The 21,510-nt window shown below is 43.1% G+C and overlaps 1 protein-coding gene across 1 annotated transcript; it reads left to right on the forward strand.

The window, feature by feature from the left end:
- Positions 1-894: 894 nt before the first annotated feature.
- Positions 895-20,599, forward strand: LOC146990663 (transmembrane protein 163a). The gene is made up of 8 exons (XM_085796894.1): positions 895-1,290; positions 3,196-3,315; positions 9,982-10,025; positions 10,146-10,237; positions 13,105-13,201; positions 18,751-18,862; positions 19,263-19,404; positions 20,193-20,599. The coding sequence occupies exons 1-8, from the start codon at positions 1,065-1,067 to the stop codon at positions 20,251-20,253; spliced, it is 894 nt and encodes a 297-aa protein (XP_085653020.1). The 5' UTR covers positions 895-1,064; the 3' UTR covers positions 20,254-20,599.
- The last annotated feature ends 911 nt before the right edge of the window (positions 20,600-21,510 follow it).

A 21,510-nucleotide genomic window follows, 5' to 3' on the forward strand; every position in this document is an offset into this window, starting at 1 on the left:
ACTAAGATAAAAGACTTGGATCTCCTGCTGTGTAAGAATCTACTCAAATAACTACATCTAATCATGCCATAATAAGGGTGGAAAGCATCACAAGTCTAAGGCACAACAACCGGCTTCATTGACAGAGATTGAATATGTAGTTTGCATCTGTTTTACCCTGAGCACCTTGCACATGTGTGACAGACAGGTGAGTTAACAACAACCGTCTGCCTTGGCACCTTGGCACGAGACCTCGCTCACGTGAACCACCACCGGGTTTAGTGGGCCTAATTAGAGACCAGGTGTGGCATTCACGACATCGCGACTTGCAGCCTGTTGAATTTTTTTTTTCTTTTTCTTTTTTGCTCGTCCAGTCTTTGCGCAACATCGATTTTCAGGTGTGAGCACATAGAGATACTAGTTCCGGTAAGTACCTTCAAAATAAAGAGCCAATACTTTAGCGCAACACAAATGTCGTATGTTAGTCTCCACGTTAATGTATTCATAATATTAGATGCAAAATTGTGTAGGCTTAATTATTGAAAGAGAAAACAACACGGTTTCTGTTTGATAAAGTAAAAGTTCAACTCATTTTAGCAGCAGCCCTTTGGTTATTGTGGACTTCAGGTAAACATTAGCTGTTAAACATAGAGTATACAACTTTAAGATAATGTTTCATTTATCGACTGATCTATTAAGCGGTATTATAAGGCTGTCACTGGTTCAACTGTGGTTTTAGTGCTTGATACTTTGCAATTCAAAATGTAATCTGAAGTTTAGGTAGCATGTATTTATCAATGCAAATGTTGTTGTTTTTTAATCAATGCAAATGTGGTGTGGAGTAAAACGGAGTGGTGACGGATTGGCGTTTGTTTTTCTGTCCACATCTCCTCATTTCCGGTCTCATTCCACCTTACAGTGTCTAATTTGGCGCAACTGGACCTGCAGCCGTGCGAGCAGCCTCCCAGCCTCCCTCCCTCCCTCCAGCTCCGTCTCGGTCTCTCCCCACCAGCTCACCGCCCGCACTTCTCGCCCAGGTGCGAAATTGTTGGAGTGCCTGACTTGAACCGCAGCCTGCCGAGAAGATGATGACGGACTGCACACAGCCAACTAACCCCACCGCCGCCGTCCCATACCCGGCTGTAGTTGTGGACCCCAACAAGGCGGCGAACGGCCAGTGCGAGCAGGCGGACTCCCAGCAACAGCAGCAACAGCAGCAACAACAGCAGCAGCAGCTCAACCCCGAAAGTCAGGGAGAGGGTTTCAAGATGGACCAGGAGATGAAGATAACAGACAGCATAGATGACCGAGGTACAGTAGGCGGTGTGTGTGTGTGTGTGTGTGTGTAAGATAGCCTCAAAGTTTAGGATTAGGTGTCCAGGGTGCGCGCTGTCTGTGCGTAATGCCATGGAGAGAACCAGACAGACACATATTTTACTGTATAGCTGCAAATCTGTTTACACTTATCTCCATTCACCTATAGTGATAAATGTTGCAGTCTCATGTCTTATAATTAACCCTGTGAAAGGTGGTGTAACTAATGATGGCTGATATGGTCAATATGTTAAATACTTTACACAGATAAGTAGACATAGAGTGGGCAGATCTGCATTCTGCTCGACTCATATGTTGTCTGAACTCCTGTGCTGCTGCGACTCCAGATTTAGTGAATAAATTAGTGGGGTTGCCTTTGGGGGAGAGAGAGGAAGCCACAGGCAGCCATTTGAACAGTGGCAGGTGCTGTGTTAGTGTTTCAGATCAATCAGACCACAAAACATAACAAACTCTGACATAAATACAAGTGGATATTCATTTTAATGGATTTTTATTGTCAAGCATATTCAAGCTCCTTCAGACTCTTTGTCATGGAAGTGAAAACAGTGGGACATCAGCACACATCTGAAGGACTGCTGCAGCATTGCTGCTTTTGTTATTTAGTGTGAATGAGCTCAAATCACCAGGATAGACGGAAACGACAGCCTATACCTGCTTAAACCAGCTGTATCCACACAAATTAAGGTCAATAACAACAGTGATGGATCTGAGTTTATTGTTGGTGCAAATGTCACATGCTACTTTCAGAGTCAGGGAGCAGAGATGTTCAACAACACCAGCAGGCAGAGAGAGAGAAACCATAGTGTGTGGAGATTCCTCTGGTTCAGCTGTTAATCTGTTACTGGTGACAAGCTTTTCAATGATAAGCAGTAATATGTTAGATCAGCTGATAATCACAACTACAGTTAATTATTTGCTTTGAACTCACAGCAGAGTTGTATAGTGAAGCTGCTCTGACCAAGATGCGGTATGTTTATGTAAGTATGTTTATATGATGTGTTTAACCCAGAGAGAATTATCATCCAACATCATCCAGCTCAGTATTTTAGTTTCCCAGGCCTTCCCATTTCACATTGAAGGGGGTGGGGGTCTAAATGGTGGACATGATGGAGAATACTGGGCCCAGCGCCACGGTGTCCACTCCCACTGACCCACAGACCCTGAGGGTCCCGGTCGGTCTCAGTGTTAGTGGTGCACCAGGAGACTCTCCAGCAGACAGTCTGGGCCCCTCGTGGACACTTTTACACAAATCAGAAACATTTTTTTGCATTTGCTTGAGGCAATAACCTGAGGTTCATGGCATTGTGACATCATTGTGACATTACCGTGGTTACCACAAGTCCCCAGGCATGTTAAAAAAAAAAAAAACGGTCCATAAAAAACAGAAAACAGACAGTTAAACACAGGGCTGAACTCCAAATACACTTTTCTTTTCATTAAATTGTATCATCGTTGGGGCGGTGCGTGGCGCAGTGGGTAGAGGCTACAGTCCTCACTGCAGGCGGCCCCGGTTCGAATCCCACGTCGGGCAGCCCTTTCCTGCATGTCATTCCCTGTCTCTCTGCCTTCCCCTTTCCTGTCTATCTCTACTGTGTGCTATCAATAAAAACGCAAAAAGCCCCCCCCAAAAAAAAAAATTGTATCATCGTTATTGTTTGCAAACAGGAAGTGAAGAAAGGGAGTTAAAAAAAAAAGTAAAAGTCCCAAACCCACAGTTGTATGCAACATGTTTTAATTTCTGTCCTCTTCCTCTTCATGCCATTTTGTCTCCATTTGTAACGTTGCAGGAAGTGAGAAAGTGACCACAGCCAGTCTGAGTGCTGCTCTTTGAGTTATACCTGTGGTCTATGGGTCACTGTGCCCTGTGTTGTGGTCTTGCAGGTCTTCTGGAGAGCAGCATGCGTCTGAAGCCTCACGAAGCTCAGAGTTACCGCAAGAAGGCCCTGTGGGTGTCCTGGGTGTCCATACTGGTCACCATCATCCTCGCCATCGCTGCTTTCAGTGAGTAACTCTCTCTCTGTCTCTTTGATCAGCCTCACAGGAAGAGTTGCTTTTTACATTTACCAGTAAGAGATGCCGGTGCCTGCTGGCGCTGCTGCACTGTCCTTTAGGTTTGTCAAATACTGTGACCCCCTGTTGGTCGATGTGACACCCAACAGTGTGATTCAAAGTGAAAGACAGCATGAAGGACGAGCAGCACTTCATACCTGGCTGCCTTCCTGCGTCTCTCCACAGCTCCAACTTTAAATAACGATTTCTCTCAGTTACGAAAACTAAATCAATTTGAGCTTTACTTGACTTTTATTATGGATCCCCATTAGCGCTTGCCCAATAGACAAAATAGAATAGAAAAAGAAAAGGGTGTGTCATAACATCTTACATTATTTGGTCATACGCAAACCGATTCTGTCGAGGCAGAACAAGCTTGAGCGCTCATGTTGATGTTTTTCCTTTTCGTTGAACCTCCACATGTCAAGGATGAGACCTTTCATATCTCTATGGATATGGTGACTCATTCTCGGTTTTTTAAATGGAGAATTGGAGAGATGATTACTTTATTTCCGGTTAATTTCTCTGTGTCAGAGGTTTCTCTCTTTTAGTCTAATGTGGGATAAGAGACTTGGTTGTGTTTTTCACTCTCAAAAGACTATTTTAGAAAATCTTCCAGATGTTTTGGAGAAAGTCAGAGACGAACGTGTCAGATAGTTTTAAAAACATGGTGTAAAATTCAACATTTGGCGTTTGAAATCGCGATTCTTTTGATGGTTGATGATCAAAGACTGTGTCAGTTTTGTCTCACACATCACTCACCATCACATACTGTGATATTTTCCACTGATGCTTCTTCTTTCCCTCTGCAGTAAATGCAGATCAGAGCCTGACAGACACACGAGTGAAGAGCTGCTGCAGCGCAGTTTATCACCTCAACACTGGTTTGCAGATGTGCAGAGACAGTGATAGCATTTTATTCTCCTTCATGACTTTGACTTTTACATTTTCTTTTTGCACAGAAAAGACAAATAGACCATTTTCTCTCCACTGAACATTTTCTCATGCAGCGTCTCCATTAGACATTCTGACTGTAGCCCTGCAGTCGGACCCCTCTCCTGTCACATCCTGCCTGCTCTTACTCATAAATGAAACATGGCACTGCTTTCAAATCAGCCGCACAAACGAGCGAGAGGAAGAGATGAATGAGGCCGGTGCAGCCGCAGTGATTCTGCCTGCATACAGTGATCTGACTCGGGAGTCAAACTGGCTCAGCGTCATTTACACGTAATGGTTGTATTTCGATTTTGAGCGTCCTCTGGGAAGGTAACAGAGTCAATGAAGAAAATGCCGTTGTTCAATAATTAATCAGGGTTGTATCAGAGGATGGAATGAGAATTGGACTTCGATTTGTTGCGTCTCTCTGTTGGAGGAAAGACGCTAAAGAGCAGTGATATTTTTTGTTTTGGAAATCAAAACCTCTTCCTGAGTTACTCCATGTTGTTTCAGGCACGAAGCCCACTTCCTGTTCTGATTAGGAAACGCTGGTCGAGCAGCCGGACGTGTCAGGCCCGTCTGACTGCTTCCCTCTTTGTCGTGTGCGTATTGAGTTACTTGAGTGATATGAAAGGAGTTTAGTCCCAAATACAATTTAATGGCTCAATCAATGTGTGAACAATGTGTTGAAGATCATATTCATGCATTAACAGCATGATAATACGACTTTATTTAACTCTGTGTGGATAAATGTTACATTGGCTGTAAGCTGAAACTAGTGTTTTGCTATTATGTGTGATAAATTAAGTCATCATAATGAAAATGTTCACCCGATGCAGTCGATATTGACATCAAATCCGTTTTGAATTCATTATCCCAGTTCACCGAAGCATGAATTAATCGCTGCACTGCAGACTCACCTTCTCTTTGCTTTTCCATTTGATTGACACTGTAATAAAAGTTAACATTTATAAGCAAACAATCAAACGCACTAGTTGCGTGATCGCTCATTAAACTCTTGTTAAACCCCCCCCCTGTAAAACCGTCACTGCCTCTTTGCAAACACGCTAATGTGTGCTGAATGTGTAGTGTGCAGTGTAGTCCCAGGCAACAAGTCGCACTGTAAATAAGAATATTTTTAATTTGCAAAGGCCTCATGAGAATCGTCATATTAACAAGCAGAGGAGCATCACATTAATGTTTGACGTCTCGGTGCTTTGTTTTCATAAGGTGCAAAAAAAAGGTGACAGCTTTTAGTCACACCAAAGAAAACATTTGTAATTTCAAAGGAAGCTAAATAAACAGAAAGAAAAAACACACTGTCCATCATTAGGGAACAAAATTATAAAGAGTTGACTGAAGCATTGGAGACGGTGGTGCCTTTGCCTTTGATGCTGCACCAGCAACAGGCCAGTCACGGACTAATGAACTGTTCATCTCTGATGTCCAAGTAAAAGCTGTTCGCTGTTATTTTCTTTACATGTCACACAAACATTTTTAAGAAAAAGGAGGAAATGCATGAAAGAACCAACATAGAGGAGAGTCCAGGTTTAAAGAAACAACATTATAGAAAAGTGTTTTCTACACTCTTGGCATGAGCTGCAGAATATGATTAGCTTTGAGAAGACCACTGTTAAATAATGTTTTTTTTTTTCTGTATGCAACCATCTCCGTACGTCACCGCTGTGCAAACTGCACTTTTTTTTTTGAGTGTGACATTCCTCACCAAAGTGGCGATAGTTCAGAAGAAAAAAAGAAGTTATTTTTAAGAAGATACTGTGACTCATGTGCTCAAACGTCAGTGACGGTCCCATGGTGAAGGATTTAGAGGCGCATCTCAATAAATTTGAATATCATGGAAAAGTTTATTTATGTCAGTAATTCAATGCAAAAAGTGAAACTAATACATTTTATAGATCCATTACACACAGAATGAAACATTTTATGTCTTTATTTATTTAATTTCTTTTAATTGTAATGATTATGGCTTACCTAAAATTCAGTATCTCAAAAGACCAAAGAGAAAAAGCATTTTGAATATGGAAATGTTGGCCTTCTGAAAAGTATGTCCATCTATATGCACTCAATGCTTGGTTGGAGTTATTTGACTGTATATCCTTGGCCGACTGCAGTGGATGTAGAGCAGCGGGGGGTCGGTCCAGTCACCACCGCCACCTGCTGCTGTTCCCTGTCAGCGCCACATGATGACTGAGAGATAGCTGCTGGGTAACGCACCCTGTAAAACATTTGCATTATTCAAACATCACAAACACCTGCATCGACTTAAACAAACTGTATGTGAATCTGTGTGCGTGTGAGAATTTCATTTCAGGCAGACAGGTGCAGCTTTAAGAGTGAATACATCTGAGTTGTCACATTCATGGGCTTTAGTTTAGTTTAGTTTAGTTAATGTTTTTGGTCCAGGCAGCTGATTTATGGATAGAAGAATAAAAAATATAAATAAATAATGACATAAATAAGTTGATATCCAGGTTTTAACAACAGTTTACTTGTACTTATTGCTCAGTTGTTACAGTTCAGACCCATTTTTTTACTCAGCTTTCATTGTGAACCCAACGACATATCTGTAAAGTTTTGTGTACCTAACACAACTTGTAGGAACAATCTTCCCGCGTATAAACATTAAACAAAGTGCTGAGACCGCACTGCGAGAGATCCAGTTACAAATGTTTGTACTCTGTTCTTTTCATTTATTTGTTTATATCTTTTGTGACACACACTCGACACTCGGCCACATGCCTGTCCTGGCTGATAATTAGTGGGGGAGCTGAATGAAGGAAAATAAAGTCAATAACACGGCGTATGCATTCATTGCTACAGCAGAGACAAACACCGTCAGTCCACCAACTGGAAAAAAAAACAACAGCAGAGTGTTGCACTGATCTGCATAATGCAGCTGTAAAAACCAGAACGCTCTGAACGGTGTTTTATCTTCTGTTCTCCTGCTTCTCTTGTCAGATTTGACAGGGAGGGTGTGTATGTTAGTATGTATGTATGTATGTACTGTACGTGTGTGTGTGTGTGTGTATGTGCACGCAGCTCCGTCCCTGCTGACATCCACCCAGCTTCCCTGGGAGCCAATTAGCCATCGCTGGGCTCAGCTTTGACGACCGTGGAACCGCGGCAGATTCATTTGAACACGATTTCTTCTCTCTGCTCCTAATGAAGGAGTGAGGATGAGAGGAAGAGAGGGAAGAGTAAGAGGGAGGAGGAGAAGTAGATGTATAATCCTGGGTGACAGTAGGCTAGAGTAGATCTGTGGGGTCCAATCCCAGACTAGATCTTTAAATACTGAAAGAATAATGAAAGCAAACTGTTATTTCTCCTCCATTCATTCTCTCCTCAGTCCTTCACATGCATACAACAGACCAAAGGCTGGCATGGCTGCTACTTTCTCCTTGTTAGGTCACACTGTGTCCACACAGTCCCTCCCTGTGTCTTCACTATCATTTGAACAGCTGACAGCTTATGTTTGCATAAGTTTGTAACATAAGTCTGTTCCCACTTCCCAAGAACGCAGGGTTATCTCTCCACCCGGGCCGTTGGAAGAACAGGTTAACCAGGCAGCACATCACCGATCTGTGTCATTACACATGCTACACGCAGTACAGTGTGTACTATGTGACGTACAGTATATGTGTAGGATGATGCTCAAGTTTAACTTGAACTTGAATCTTGAAGTAGTTTTGCATTGTTTGCATTGTAAAAAGGTTCTTCAAGGTTATGCGGTTTGCTTTTAATGACTTGTTTGTTTGTGGAGGTTATGGAATCTTTGTTGTCATGGTTACAACAATGACATAATACCACACTTTTTCTCCCCGTGATATTGTTAAGATCTTAACTTCACAAAGCGCCTTGGGGGAGACGCTGGTTGTGATTTGGTGCGACGCAAATGATTTAGAATTTATTCATTTTTTTTATCTGTTTATTTAATTAGCTTATTTGGATCCACATTAGCCACCAGCGGAGTGGCAGCTAGCTGCTCTTCCTGCCATCCACTGAAGTAAATATTACATCATAAACATAAAAACTAAAAACTGCATATACAGAAACTGGGAAAAAACAAAACACCAAGAACAGATGAAATGAATTGAACGGTCTCTGTTATTCAACAGTGCAACATGGTTTGGAGCGTTTGCCACAGATTTCTTTTTTCACAACACACTCTGGTTAAAATATTGTTTAATTATTTAAAACCTTTAATGTGTGAACCACAAAAATGAAACTAGTATATGATTGACAGTCGTGAGGCTAGGCTTGTTGGGATGATGCTGTGCAGGATTCAAGATGAAATCAGGGGTTTCCTTTGTTATTTTGATATATTTAATATGATACTGATGATGACCTCAAGAGAAAATAATAGTAAAAACAGGTTTTCATGTTGTTTCATTTTCAAAATAAAGCACAGCAGAGCTTTGTGCGTCAGCATCTAAAAGGAACCTGTTGTGTGTTTGCCTTTGTGTTGTATTTCCTGACCAAAAGTTGTTTTTCGGATCATTTTTAGAATCAGCTGCTGTCACTGTTTCCATGCTGCCTCTCTGCAGATCTCTGCTATCACACTCATTTGTATTCAAGGCAAGTTCGTGTGTGCTTAAGTATTTGCAATGTGCGACTGTGAAGGCAGCACTCGTCTCCTGTTCTTGTTCTTGTTTTTGTTTTATTCATTTATTTATTTTTTTCTTTTGGTCAGGGCAAAGGCAGGGGAGCGGATGATGATGCTTGTGCCTTCAGCCTGCAGAGAGCAACTGAATGGAGGTGAAACAATAAAGGGGGGAAAAGAGAGGATGAGGAGGAAGGAGGGCAGGGGATGTGGTGGAGGAGAGAGAAAGGGGGTACAGAGAGGGGAAAGGGAGATGAAAGGACGAAGAAATGAGTTGTTGTGCAGCAGAGAGCAACCGAGGAGTAAAGGAGAAACACGGGGAGAGATACCACACGATGCTGTGTTTCCTGCATGCAGGGCTGAGGCAAGTTGCTGGCCCCCAGTGGGTTTGGCTAAAAATAAACCTGGGAGGAGAGGAGAGGATTCCTCCCCTCTATCTATCTGCATCTCTGTCTCTCTGTCTCTCTTTCTCTTTTGTCTCTTCCTCCCTCTCCCCTCATTGCAGGTGTGTGTGTGTGTGTGCTTGTATGTCAATGATTACACCTGGTGCTGGTGCTGCGGCTCAGTGTTTGTTTTCAACACATCCAACGCAGCTCCCTTTCATTTCTACACAAAACTAATTGGAAAAATAGAGAAGCAGACAGCGCCGCCGGACCTCAGTGATGATCAGCTCATCTCACTGCAGTAAACAGAAGGACCCAGCCGCTGTCCTGCAGTAAAACATGGAGTTTGAATGACGGACACTTCATCTTCAACCTGCTTTTATCAGCTCATCTTGGTGTTTTCATGTCTGCTAATGGGGGTGTAACACATGTAGAGGGTGTGCTCAATAATAGCTGCATAATAGGAAGTACATGTAACATACAGAATGAACCCACAGAGACACAGTGCACCAGCAATGGGATAGATCCTCCGATACCATCAGGCAGGGTTTCTCTCTCATCTTTTCAGATGTAAACAGTGAAAGCATTTCTTTCCTCACTGCAGAAACATGTTGCATCTGTTTGTTACCTGCTTATCTAAAGTCACACTTCTCTCCTTCTCTCTGTTTTTCTCTCCAGCTGTTTCCATCATGCGTCACAGCGCCTCAGCTTTTGGATTCGCTGTAAGTCACCTGTAAAGCCTGCACTTCACTAAAGCTACGCTGCTGGAGAACACTGTGTGTGTGTGTGCTGCAGGGATGGAGAGAGAGAGTGTGTAACATGTCTGACTGTTCTCTCTGCAGTTCGATGCTATGCTGGATGTGCTCTCCTCTGTCATTGTGCTGTGGCGGTACAGCAACGCCGCCGCTGTTCACTCTGCACACCGCGAATACATGTAAGTACAGTTAAACCACATCCACCCAGATCTACTGTGGTCTGGACATGTAAAACTACACTACAGATGATTCTTTTTGTTATTAAAACCACAAATATATCCTCTAATAATGGATCAACACCTCAAATCAAACAGATACGATCATGTAAATAGATAATGATGAATGCAGTGAGTCAATCTTGTATGTTATTATGAAATGTTATCGTCTACTGTAGTATTTATAATGATGACTAATTACTTTTTGGGATTTTCCAAATCAGTCTTCAGGCAGCTGTGGTGTTGTTGTGATGTTTTGTGCTTTTTTAGTCTTAAAATGATGTTGGAAGATTATCTGCAGACACCCTGCATCTGTTTGAGCTTTTGTGCTGGCCCGCCCACAGGATGAGGAGATGAAATCAATTTCAGTGTCCACACAGTCTGTGAGTGTGTGTCTGTGTCTGTGTGTGTGTGGTCTGCTTTGTCCTGCAAAGGAGTGTGTCAAACAGTCTGTCTCTTCAGCTCTGTCAGCCTTGGCCCACTGGGACCGATCACAAACGAGCGCCTCAACGTCTTATCTCTACCTGGCTGAGAACAGTGTGTGTGTGTGTGTGTGTGTGTGTGTGTGTTCAGGGAGCTGGCAGGACTCAGGCGACTGAAAGAAAGAAAGAAAAGAAGCTTGAATCTAACTCGTCGTCTCTTGATTTCTGCTGGTCTGTACTAGTGTACAAAGACGTAAAGAAACGACAACTGAAGTCACGTGACGTTTTTATTCACACAACACCAACGGGTCGATCTATAAAATAATTCCACCAAACCAAAAACATCTGTTCCTGAGGTGAATGAATATTCTCAGTGTCTTGGCCCCTTACTACAGCATCTGGTAGCTTCATACACACATTCACACATTCAGGAGTGGAAAATGTGTGGCGGTCTCAGAGGAGCGACTGCTAATTGCAGCAGAGTCGACAGATGAGAGCACGTCGTCCTCTGGAGATGAGACAGTCACACAGAAAAAAAAGACAAGGATTCATTAAAAAAAAAAGGTTTAATGCAAATATCTGACGATAACATACCAGGAAGTAGCATTTCCTTTAAAACTAAAACAAAAACATGAGCTGTGTTGCTGATTCTGATACGACACAAATGAGTATTAAATATTTACACTAATCCACTTGACAGCAGTTTGCATTTTGTCACTTCATCGGCTAATTGGAGAATTTGGACCGAGTTCAGGAAGCTGCTTCCCCAGTAATTGGCTTCACCAAGAGACCAAGCTTACACACACACACACACACACACACACACACACACACACACTCGCAGAATCATACAGTATCACACACCTTTAACACCCACACACAGTTTTTCATGCACTCAACAAGACATACAGTATATGTACACACACACACTGTAACTGGAGCCTTGTGTCTTTGTTTCTCCTCCAGCAGTTTTTATTTTGCATCTTTGATAGAGAAGATTTGGGTGAGTAGTCATGCCCAGGTACAGACTAGTTGCCAAGGTAACAAGCCCCGGATATCACAACAAGACAAATTAGGCGGTGTGGTGGTCTGCACATCAGGACGTGGAGCTTTACAAAACAAAAACACCTTCATTCACTTCCCTGTGGCTGGTTTAGAAAGGTGTGCTGTTTGTAAAGCTATCGATGATGTCATCCTCCTGGTGTACGTGTGTGTGTTCCTGTGTGTGTGTCCCGCTGTGGATTGCCCAGAGTCATGTTGGATGTTGCCTTGGTTACCTCGTCCGGTCAAAGCCCAGGATGCAGAGTGTGAAGGCTTCAGACTTGAACACACACACACACACACACACACTGTGGTAGCCGTGCGTGACCAGAGGCATATGCTCCAGTTGTTGTGTGTCTCCCTCCAGACTTTGTTAACTGGCTAAAGGTGTTTTAGGATCAATCTGGAAAGAAGATCGTACTTGAAGCTCTGCAAAAACTTCACCCATGATTGATCCGTCCCTGTTTCAGGCTCAGAGAGCGATTGCATTGAAGTGGAAAAGTATGGACGGCCCTACACCTGAAATGTGGTTACGGGAAATGGCGTCGTGCTTGGCACTGGAGAAGTTAACTTAAGTTGCTGAAGGGAAACTAAATAAGTTCAGAGAAATATGGGACACCTTTATGCAGCTCCTGGAAAGTGATCAGACTGAAATCAATCAGTAAATTTGATTGGCAGCACTTGTGGAAACTGGCATGCCTCTTATCAATAAACAGGATTTTGTGTTTTATTTTGTTTTCATTTCTACTTTTTTCTTTTGTTTTGTTTGTTTTTTGTTTTTCTTTCTTTCCCTCAATGTGTGGAGGAGGGATGTTCACAATGTTCCTGTCCGTGTGACTGTATATTTTCTGTGTCGAAAACAATACATACTGTATATTGTAAAAAAAAAAAAGGCAAATGTGGCAAAATGTAAAGCAGTACAGCAGGACTGTGGTTAAAAGACACTGACGCTTAGTAGGTGTGATGAATATTTACCCTGTTGATCTATTTGCATGCTAATTAGTAGCACTAGCACATGAAGTCCAGCTGAGCTATTGCACAGTTAAGTATAAAACACAGGTTTTCTAACAGAGTTTGGTTGGTAGATACTTGAGCGTTGCCGAGGTGGTTTTTGGATTCTGCTGGGGGATTTTATTTCTACAAACCGAGGCTCCGTCAGCGCTGCAGGTAGCAGCTGTGCACCACTCTCACCACTTCTTGGGTATTGATCCAGGTTTTTCCAGCGCCAAGGTCGAGAGTTGCATCAGGCTTTGCTCAGTTTCAAATCCAAATGTCTGGAGAGTGAAAACCTAAATACAGAAGAAACTTTTGCCTCTAGGAGTTTTTCATTCTCTCATCACAGTTTTCTCCTTTTCTTCCCCTCTGCAGAGCCTGCATCGTCCTCGGCGTGGTCTTCATCCTGTCCTCCCTGTGCATCATGGGTAAAGCCATCCATGACCTGGCCACCAAGCTGCTACCTGAAGTGGTAAGTTCACTGAGCACTGACACACTAACGCTATCACAAAGCTTGTATTGGTTGATTTGTGTTTGTTACACAACAAAAGACGGGATGAGACTGGATTAGTTGACCAACACGTGTTATTTCCCTGCGTGACAGAGTACAGTATAAACGACAGTGTGCAGGAGATGGCTCTGCTCGTGGTGCAGGGGTCAGGAGTTTGACTCAAATTGGAGATGGAGGAGATTTGGATTAAAGCATCCACCATATGGGACAGATTATTCTATCCATTTAACACTCGACGCTAGAAAAAAAAACCCTAAACACATTAATATTCAGACACTGTAGTGCTCTGATAGCCGTATTACTGTCAGCTGAGCAGTCACTTAACAGGTCTGTCCATCTCTCTGACCTCAGGCTGCACAATCGAAGCCAAAATTTGGTGCATAATCAGATTTTTTGGAGGAATTTGCAGCTGTTTTTAAAGCTTGGCCAGATAGTAGCGACCATTTTGTTCAGCACCGGTCTGCCAGAGACGAGGATTTCACTTGGAGCCTAAAAAAAGCTGCTGAGTTTGTGCCCACATCTAATAATATCTTAACATCCAAAGACAAACAGCGTGCAGTTTTTTTTGCAAGAAGCAGATTCTGTCCCCGGCTAACAGTTTGAGCTGGCGGCGGATCTCATGAGGCGATGTAGTTTCTGCTTTTCTGCTGCTCACTCACTCACTGAAGAGTTGGTGGTTCGGGTCCAAGCAGTAAGGAGGAGAGGGGCTGCAAGCCTGCAGAGCTGTGACTGGACAGATGGAGGGTTTCAGCTTCAGCGTGGAGTCTCCAAGCAAAAGAAATAGAAAAATCAAGTCTAGATGATTTGGTTTTAATTTGATTTAAAGTTGAGAAAGTTCGATATTTAAGTTAGGAAGCATGACTTGTGTTGAATACTGTAGGTCAAGAGGTTTCACTTAGTTTCAGTCCAGAGTCATGAGGGATAAACTGAGCCACCTGTTTTCTGGAGCGTGAATTTGACAACTTATCTACAGGATTCAAATCTTGTAAAAGTAAATCTGATGTTGAGGTGGAAGTGGAAGATTTCATTTTTCAGGGTTCTTGCAAAAATATGGATCATAACAGGAGGAGACCTGGAGTTTTCTTGATGACATCTTGTCCAGTCCAGATTTCATCATTCGTATGGCGTCATGGCAGCTACAGCTCCACATCCTGGGGGTGTGTTTGCATAGATGAGGGCTGCAGCAACACACACTGAGCTGAGAGCAGAGGAGATGAGATTTTAATGACTGGCTGGTTGAGATCTGATCGGCCACTGGATGAGAGAGGGAGAGCGAGGGAGGATTTGTGAGTAGACAATCCGACACAGACCTCAGCAGCAACAATATAGTTGTAAACCAAAGCATCACGCTCCAGTGTTCAGTCGTTGCCATCACCATCACGTTCACATCCTTGTACAGAGACGACTATTGCCAAGCAACCGGGTGATAGAGCTATTTCAGGGAGTGTGAAGCTCCTGAGCCTTCACACCTGAGATCTATGACATTCCTCTGCAAAACAAGAACACACAGCATCAGACCTAAAAGACATGGAAACTAAATTAAACTAAACTCATCTACGTAGCTGGACGCACTTTGATCATATTGTTGATATTCTGGGATGAGCAGCAGAAACAGAGGTCTAATATGTTGAGAGATGCACGTTTCAGCTTCTTCTGTAACTCTCTCAGGCTCCAAATTCAATTAGTTTTCAGATCCTTTATTGATTTATTGGCCCAACTGAGTTTTCCATCTCTTCATGTATGGCTGCAGCGAGGCAGGAGGAGCCGGGACGGACAGACAGACAGACAGACAGACAGACAGACAGACAGACAGACAGACAGACAGACAGACAGACAGACAGACAGACAGACAGACAGCAGCGAAGCACCAAGGCGTAAACAAAGGCAGAATGTGGGATCAGCGATGCAGACAGATTGTGTTGTTGGGAGCCGACCTGCTGCTCTGCTGTCACACAGGCTGCTTCGTGGTGCATCATGGTTGGAGATATATATACAGTATATACAGCGGGGAAAGTAAGTCTTGAACGCATCAATAGTCTTGCATGGTGAGCAGCATAGAGGCCATGGCGGTTAAATGCATTACTCATTGTTGTTGTTTTATACCTGTACCTGCTAATTGCAGGTCTGTCTAAAGCTCTCTATCAGTGATCCTTGGCTCTTGGACAACTCTTCTTAGTTTCAGTATGTTCTGCAAAATAAGTTTCTGAAGGTCTGGTGAAGCTCTTTGCTTTCCCCCGTCATGAGACGCCTCTTGTGTGACACCTTGGTGATGAGAAACCTTTTTGTAGGCGTCAGTTTGGACTAAAGCAGCTGATATGACTTTGCACTGATAAGGGACAGGATGACTCTCTAAATACTGACAGACTCCAGCTGCTTTCTGGGCTTCCCAAACCTTTCTGCACCTCCTTTTCTTCATGTGTTCAATACTTATTCTCTGTGTCATTTCACTTTATTACACATTACTTAATTTGTGGACATACTTAAATGTTTGGATTTCTTTGTATGTGTGCATTACTTGGGTTGTTGCCAACATCTGGTGAAAAATTCATGTCAATAGCTCTATTAGGAATATATTTTCTGAGAAAAATGTTGACGCGTTCAATATTTATTTTCCACGCTGTATATACGTATATATATATATGGCGTGTGGCTCACGGTCTTCCTCAGCCTGCCCATGTTTGAAATAAGAAGTGTTTCCAACCACGTCTCTCTCTTTCCTGCTCGCTATGAAATGTTAATAAGGTGAGAAGCTGCTTCGGTATGCAGCGGTGGGGCAGGGAGGGAGGGAGGGGGGAGGAAACATGTGGAGGAGGATGTTTGGGTTTCGACACCTGACTGTTCCTGCTCTGCTTAATCCTCTGAGCCCAATTAATGTCAGTTAATATCTAAAACGACACCTTCGCTATTCATACAGGCATTTTCAACAATTGGTTTGTGAAAAACGTTTCACTCCCAGTGGGTTTCTTTTTTTTTAGTCTAATTTCATTTTGAGGGGCTGCAGTGAGAAAACCTCACCTCACATCCCTTAGGCCCCTGAACGCCACTCAAAGGACACCGGGAAAGATTTTAAATACACAATCATCAACCTGGAAGCTAATTTCACTTCTTTAATCATCTTATGCAAAGTCTTATTTTGAAAAGAAAATAACGTCAACATGTTTTTTTTATTCTTCTTATTTCAGTTAAGAATCTTGAATCTATCCCTTTTATCCCTTCAAAATGGTCTGTTTTATTTTGTTTGCCTGGGTTTATTTCCCTTTTTAACAGTCTCCTGCTGCTTCTACTCTGACTTTATGTTCGATAGTATCAGTTTCCTCATTTAGTTTTCAACTCGACAAGATTAATTGTGTTTCCCAAAATGCCTTTGGGTTTTGTTTTCTGCCTCACACATTATTAATCAGTGAAACATATTTGTACCACTTGACCTGAACAATCAGTCTAGATAACACCTGTTGCACCTGTTGCATTTCACTTTGATCCTTTATTACTCTTAAAAAAACAACCCATTGAACATTCATTTCCCTCTGCTCCCTCGGTCCCAGTCCGGCTCCTTCACATCCAGGTAATTATAGATGATGATATGTTTCCTAACTCCTCCTCTAAAACCATCTTTATATTCTGCAGCGGGACCTGGTTGTCAAATGTAAATGTCAAGCACAGTGTTCACATTCAGGGCAGGGTCTGTTTGTCATGAGCCCGATCTCTGAGTGTGTCATGTTTGTGTGTGTGTGTGTGTGTGTGTGTGTGTGCATCTCCCTCTCCCACGGGCCAAAATGTCAACCCACCCAGTCTGAATATTGATCACTGAGAGGATTTCCCCATGATAACAGACTGAGAGTCTCAGTGAGTCATCCAGCATCCATCACTGGAGCGTCTAGAAAGTAGAACTAAATAAATAAGAGAAGACGAAGTGAAATATGCTTCATCTAATCAGATTAGTGAGTTTTGAAGGGTGTGATGTCCATCTTTTCTTTTCTTTTCTTTTTCTTATAGTTTGCTTTGTCGTCTCTGTGGGTGTAAATAAAGTTAAACCTGCTGCAGCTGCTGCAGGAAACATTGAGTTTGCACTGGAAGACAAACAAACAACACAAATCGAGGGAGAGCAAATCAATCCAAAATGATCTGAGATACAAGGCACAAAACTACTGCACAGCACAGAATGAAATCAATAACAATGAGCAGAGCTTATTCAAAACACTGCTCCGAATGATACTGAAATACAAATACAGACACTGTTTTACATGCATTGCTTCTGTTAAGTGTTTTCCTGTCTTGTATCTCACATGATGCAGCGATCTGAACTGATTTATAGCTGAAGGAGGCACATCCTGGACTCCTGCCTGAACTCTGGCTATAACTTACATCCCAGTGGACGTGTCATGTGATCGCTCCCAGATCCATGATGCTGTGACGGTGAATTATGAAACCTACCCAGTCTGTCTGGGCTCTAATGCCTCATTTGTCTTTGTTGCTAAAGGAATGTGTTCAGTATTTTGTGGATGTTATCTCCACAGCTGAGTCACAGGTCTGAGGTTTTCTCTCCATCTGCTCTTTGATGTCTGTGAGTTTCGCCAAATTAGCTTTTCATGGCTCCAAGGCCATAGTGCAATATTAATGCTGCCGCAGAGGCACCGAGTGCTCTGCAGCTCTCCTTCTCCTTCTCTTTCTCTTTCTCTTTCTCTTTCTCTTTCTCTCGTCTGTCCGTCTCCGCCTCCATCCCTCCTCTGTGCGCTTTCGTATTTAAAGCAGAAGTAAGTGATATATTTGTGTTAATATAAGTCTTAAATAGTTATATCTTCCGACAGCAATCACTTACATAGAGTGTTTGGTCTGAAACACGGGTCTGTCAGTCCCTCTGCTCTGCTCTGAGCCGAGGAGAAAACATTTATCGTATCCTACAGTTTTTATCCAATGAGGAGAGAGAACGGCATGCAGGGCTGTGTGTGCAGCCAAGGAACGCCGTGAATGTGGCGACGTAGGGACGAGGACTGTTATGGTGCGTTCAAGGAAACTCGTATTTTTCCGACCGTGAAGTGGTACCACTTCGATCTGGTACGAGTTCACGGGTCAGAAGTTACGAGTGGCCGTTATAGTGACTTTCACCGATAAAACAGGTCGGAAAAACACGAGTGGGTTGCCTGGAACGCTACAAAGTCGTAAGTTGTGACTTGAAGCTGTAATTTACGATTTCAAAAGCCTGCCTGGAACGCAGCATTAGCGAAAACGACCGGACCACTTACTTCTGCTTTAAGGATTTAGCTGCTGTTGCTTCCTGTCCACATCACAACAGGTATAACAACAACAGGTTATCTTCAGGTTCTTCAAAGACAAAAGAGACAGAGCATACTGAACCTCAGATTAATAAAGAACGTTATTCACATGGAGCCGTGAGGAGACACAGACAGAAATGTAATAAATGTCTCTATATTAAAGACTAATATTGCCACACACAGATTTATTATTATCATTATTATTATTATCTCACTGTCTCTGTGTGTGTTTCCTCTCAGGACGACTTCCTCTTCAGCGTGTCCATCGTCAGTGGTTTGGTGTGTATCATCCTGGCTGTGATCAAGTTCATGCTTGGGAAGGTGCTCACAAGCCGAGCCCTCATCACCGATGGTAGGTCAACACATGCACACACACACACCAACATCTCCACTGCTTTTGTATCTCTGCTCCTCTCACACAGATTTAACAGCGTTTACATGCAACTTCCTCTGTGACACATTATCTGTATTACATCACGTCTCATTCATGATATCACCGCGGCCTCAGACGATCGTGTCCCGGTCGTCACAAATGTGATTCATCGGCCAGAAGACGACCTCTCAGGCTCAGCAGGAATCTTTGTGTAGCAGTGCATAACCCAGCAGTCAATATCACACGTCCTCTGGACTCTTAGCGTGTGTCCGAGGGAAGCCTGAACACGGCGAGCGCTGAATTCCAGCACCGAGCCTCCAAAAACCCGCTGCTCAGCTGACTTTTCTTACATCAAGCGTTTTTTTTTTTCTCCTCCCAGGATTCAACTCGCTGGTCGGAGGAATCATGGGCTTCTCCATCCTCATCAGTGCCGAAGTGTTCAAGCACGAGCCCAAGGTGTGGTACCTGGACGGGACAATAGGCGTCCTCATTGGCCTCATCATCTTCGCCTACGGAGTCAAGTGAGTTCCTCATGTGCAGTTTGTGGAGGAAAGTTTTCAAGTTTTATCTGTTGCCTCCAAACGTTTTATTATTATGTATCGTTACAAAGATTAAAGCCAATTAGTTTCAGCGAGGATTAATTTATTTTTGTGTGTTGAACCATAAAGTTCTGTGTCGACACCTGATGTGTTTATTTATAACAGAACATCCAGCCAAGTCTGTGTGGAACTCTTGTTCTTGCTCCATTAACTCCTGTTAAGACTAAATTATGCTCAGTAACTAATTATCTTGTGAGGAAGCCTGAACCCAACTATGCACTTTATTTAATTCCGTTTTGAGAAAGAAAACCCTGCATATACATATAGATTAAAAGTAGAAAAACTAAAACTAAACTTTTCTCTCAGTCTAAGCTTTTAATTTCAGTGTGAATTTTACATTTATTTATTGGCCTTGAGCTAAAACCTTAAAGGGAACATATATCTTCTGGCCCCCAAAATGTGAGAATTTAGAAAAAAATCTGTAATTTTCAGGCTCCCTAGGTTGAAGTGGTTTTACGAGCTGTTCCCTTGGTTGTCTTCCAGTGATGTAACTAGGTTTTGAATTTGGCTGTTTTGAGAGGATGAAAAGAGCTGTGATGTTTAATCCTTGGGGTATTTTGACCAAAGCATGTTAGAGATACGTCTTTAAGACACTGGGAACTATTTTGTGTAAAGGGGGCATAATATGTCTCCTTTAAAGGTGTCAGTAAGTCAGAGTGGGATTTGTAGTTTTTTCCTCAAATCTAAATATTCCACCTCGTCCTGTGCAGGCTGCTGCTGGACATGGTCCCACGGGTCCGACAGACCAGGAACTACGAGCGCTTTGAGTGACGGGTTCAGGTGGGACAGACGGACGGACAGATGGACAGACGGACGGACAGATGGACGGACAGACGGAGGTGTTGGGGGGCGGGTGGGAGGTCAGAGGCTGACTGACTGACTGACAGGAGTGGGATGGGGCTCTCGGACCCCCACCGTCCACTCAACAGACACAACAGACAATCACATTCAGCCCTGGAGGAGTCGGTGGCCCGAGGACGACGACAGCGTGAAAACTTCTCGGCACCTTTTAAGTGTTTTACAAATGTGCTGTACATATAATATATTAATGTGTTTTCAACAGTGAGTGAATGCTCAGTCCGCTCTGTCATGTTCTCCATTATATTGAAACATGAGGTGATTTTGAGCCTGAAACACGAGTAGAAACGACCATTCAGGAGGATGGAGATGAGCGGCGTCTGTGAGAGAAGACGTGTTGGACCCCTGAGCGTCCCCGAGTCCATCAGAGCTGCAGATCTTTGTGCAGCTTGTGTGGCTGACGTACAACACTCAGCTACACCTCATCACCCTGTCAAAACACAGCCGTTTATATTTCCCATGGTTCCTAGAGGCCTTCGCTCAGCCGTGCTATAAAAACGCTGCAGAACGCAAGGTTGACGTGATTGATGTAGCTGATGTAGCCGTGGAGTATTAATGGTGTTTTAGCCCTTTTTATGACTAGAGGGAGGATATATCAATACAAGGCCCATTTGGCAAAGGAAGCAGGTACACACACACACACACACACACATGCACGCACACACACACACAGAGGCTCACTGCTGTGATTTGCTGTTTACAATATTTATCTAGACTTGTTGTTGGAGCAGGGAGGAGAGTTTGAGGGCACAAGAGACTTCAGGTAGCCAAGTGTGGACATTAACAACGGCGCCATCTACTGACCAGAACAGGTGAACACACACCAAACAAAGAACACAACACTTTTATTTTACTTTTTTATTTTTTATTTTTTTTGCTCCTGGTTTTCATGAGTTGAAATTTGAAAATGTGCAAAGTCACGTGTTTAAAAGTGTTTGTGGAGCCTCCATGCAGCTCCGTGCTGTGGCAGCAGACAGAGAGACAGGAAGTCAGTGACTGCTCGTTAGATGACACCAGGTGCAAATGATTAGTTTGTCAGGCAGTGAGGTGGATGTGACACAAGTCTGGACTGAAACTTTGAGGACATATTTCAGATTCTGAGTTGTCGTTTTTGTTGTCGGTCCGTTCCTCTTCGACCTCTGGAGATGAGATGAGCAGCTCAAAGGGAAA

The sequence above is a fragment of the Trachurus japonicus genome, chromosome 2, assembly GCF_045865225.1.
Source record: "Trachurus japonicus isolate A0001 chromosome 2, Traja_1.0".
In the NCBI taxonomy this organism is placed as follows: Eukaryota; Metazoa; Chordata; class Actinopteri; order Carangiformes; family Carangidae; genus Trachurus; species Trachurus japonicus.

Excerpts from the sequence above, each read along its gene's own strand:
- LOC146990663 (XM_085796894.1), top strand. The coding sequence starts at position 1,065 with ATGATGACGGACTGCACACAGCCAACTAACCCCACCGCCGCCGTCCCA. Across the intron at positions 3,316-9,981 it reads CCTCGCCATCGCTGCTTTCA|CTGTTTCCATCATGCGTCAC; the intron begins GTGAGTAACTCT and ends TTTTCTCTCCAG. Across the intron at positions 10,238-13,104 it reads TCTGCACACCGCGAATACAT|AGCCTGCATCGTCCTCGGCG; the intron begins GTAAGTACAGTT and ends TCCCCTCTGCAG.